The sequence below is a fragment of the Opisthorchis viverrini genome, assembly GCF_000715545.1.
Source record: "Opisthorchis viverrini unplaced genomic scaffold scaffold10082, whole genome shotgun sequence".
Taxonomy (NCBI): domain Eukaryota; kingdom Metazoa; phylum Platyhelminthes; class Trematoda; order Opisthorchiida; family Opisthorchiidae; genus Opisthorchis; species Opisthorchis viverrini.
Genome location: NW_008755761.1, coordinates 1 through 1,149, shown reverse-complemented (window position 1 = coordinate 1,149; position 1,149 = coordinate 1). Strand labels below are relative to the sequence as shown.

At 43.7% G+C, this 1,149-nt stretch overlaps 1 protein-coding gene across 1 annotated transcript; it reads left to right on the top strand.

The window, feature by feature from the left end:
• Positions 1–123: 123 nt before the first annotated feature.
• T265_12259 (hypothetical protein) lies at positions 124–558 on the top strand (the record flags this gene model as incomplete). The annotated part of the gene is made up of 2 exons (XM_009179505.1): positions 124–363; positions 436–558. The coding sequence occupies 2 exons, from the start codon at positions 124–126 to the stop codon at positions 556–558; spliced, it is 363 nt and encodes a 120-aa protein (XP_009177769.1).
• Positions 559–1,149: the final 591 nt, after the last annotated feature.

Genomic DNA, 1,149 nt, shown 5'->3' with positions numbered 1-1,149 from the left:
TTAACACCCCCCTAAGCAGACGTTTTGGTGGGATGATCCGCGCCATTCCCTTTTTTATACGACACTTTGCCAACAGCGAAGTTTGATAAACCAAAGTAATTGCAGCGTTTACGCCTCGACAGAATGTGGTTCGCAGAGCAGGACATTTTCCGAGAGAGGTATACCGTTTTACTGGATTCTTCGAATCCATACATCTGCGGCCCGGTGGATCTAATCAAACGTTTGCATGCCATATTGGGATGCACAGAAGATGAAACCGAAGACTGTCGGTTTGACTGCGCGGACGATCCACGATTCCCAACGCTGTCAATAAGCTTTCCTGGATTTCAAACAACCATGAGTCAACGTGAATATTTAATGCTTGTAAGTGGGTAAATTATTTTAACGTGTTTTGAACCTAACGATTGATGGTTTTCATTTTATCCACAAATTCAGCCTATCGTGCATCCACTATTCTACGAGAAATTCAATGGAACCAGAAGCTTGGAAAACTCACCGACTAAAGAGACGAGCGTTTCCGAAATGATTGTGTCCAAGGGAAGACGGGCTCTTACTTGAGTCAAACGTGCCTACTCAACATTTTTATCAGAGGGCTCTAGCGAGCGTAAGATTTATTCATTGACCTCAGAAATGCTGCAAAACGGGACCAGCAAACTTTAAGCTTTTCAGGCATAATGAGTGACAGAAGCCGGTAGAATTGGCGAATCATCCGCCATGTTAGAATTTTATCCAGGCATCACTAATGGACAAATGTTAATCGAACGCATAGAATATGCTTGGAAAATTCAGACCAGCCCAACGTCTAGTAAGTCTAGAAAAACACGAAAACGTCGGAAAGCATGTTTCTCAGCTAGAATAAATCTGTGCAGACGCGTAGAGCCACTGGGAAGTTGAACTTTGCAAATTCACTGCTGGAAGAAAAATTCGGATGGAGGTAACGTATGTGTGAGTAGGGACAGGCCGATTGTCCTACAAAGCATTCTACTTACGCAGAGTAGTGTAGGAAGGTAAAATCTGGTAAGATGACTTTTTTCAGGGGCCTTCCAGATCAACACAACTTAGAACGGGTCAACTCAGAGAAGGGCCATCAGGAACCAGGAGCAAAATGCGGCAGTGTTTTGTAAAATGCATGCGGATTATTTGTTGGCG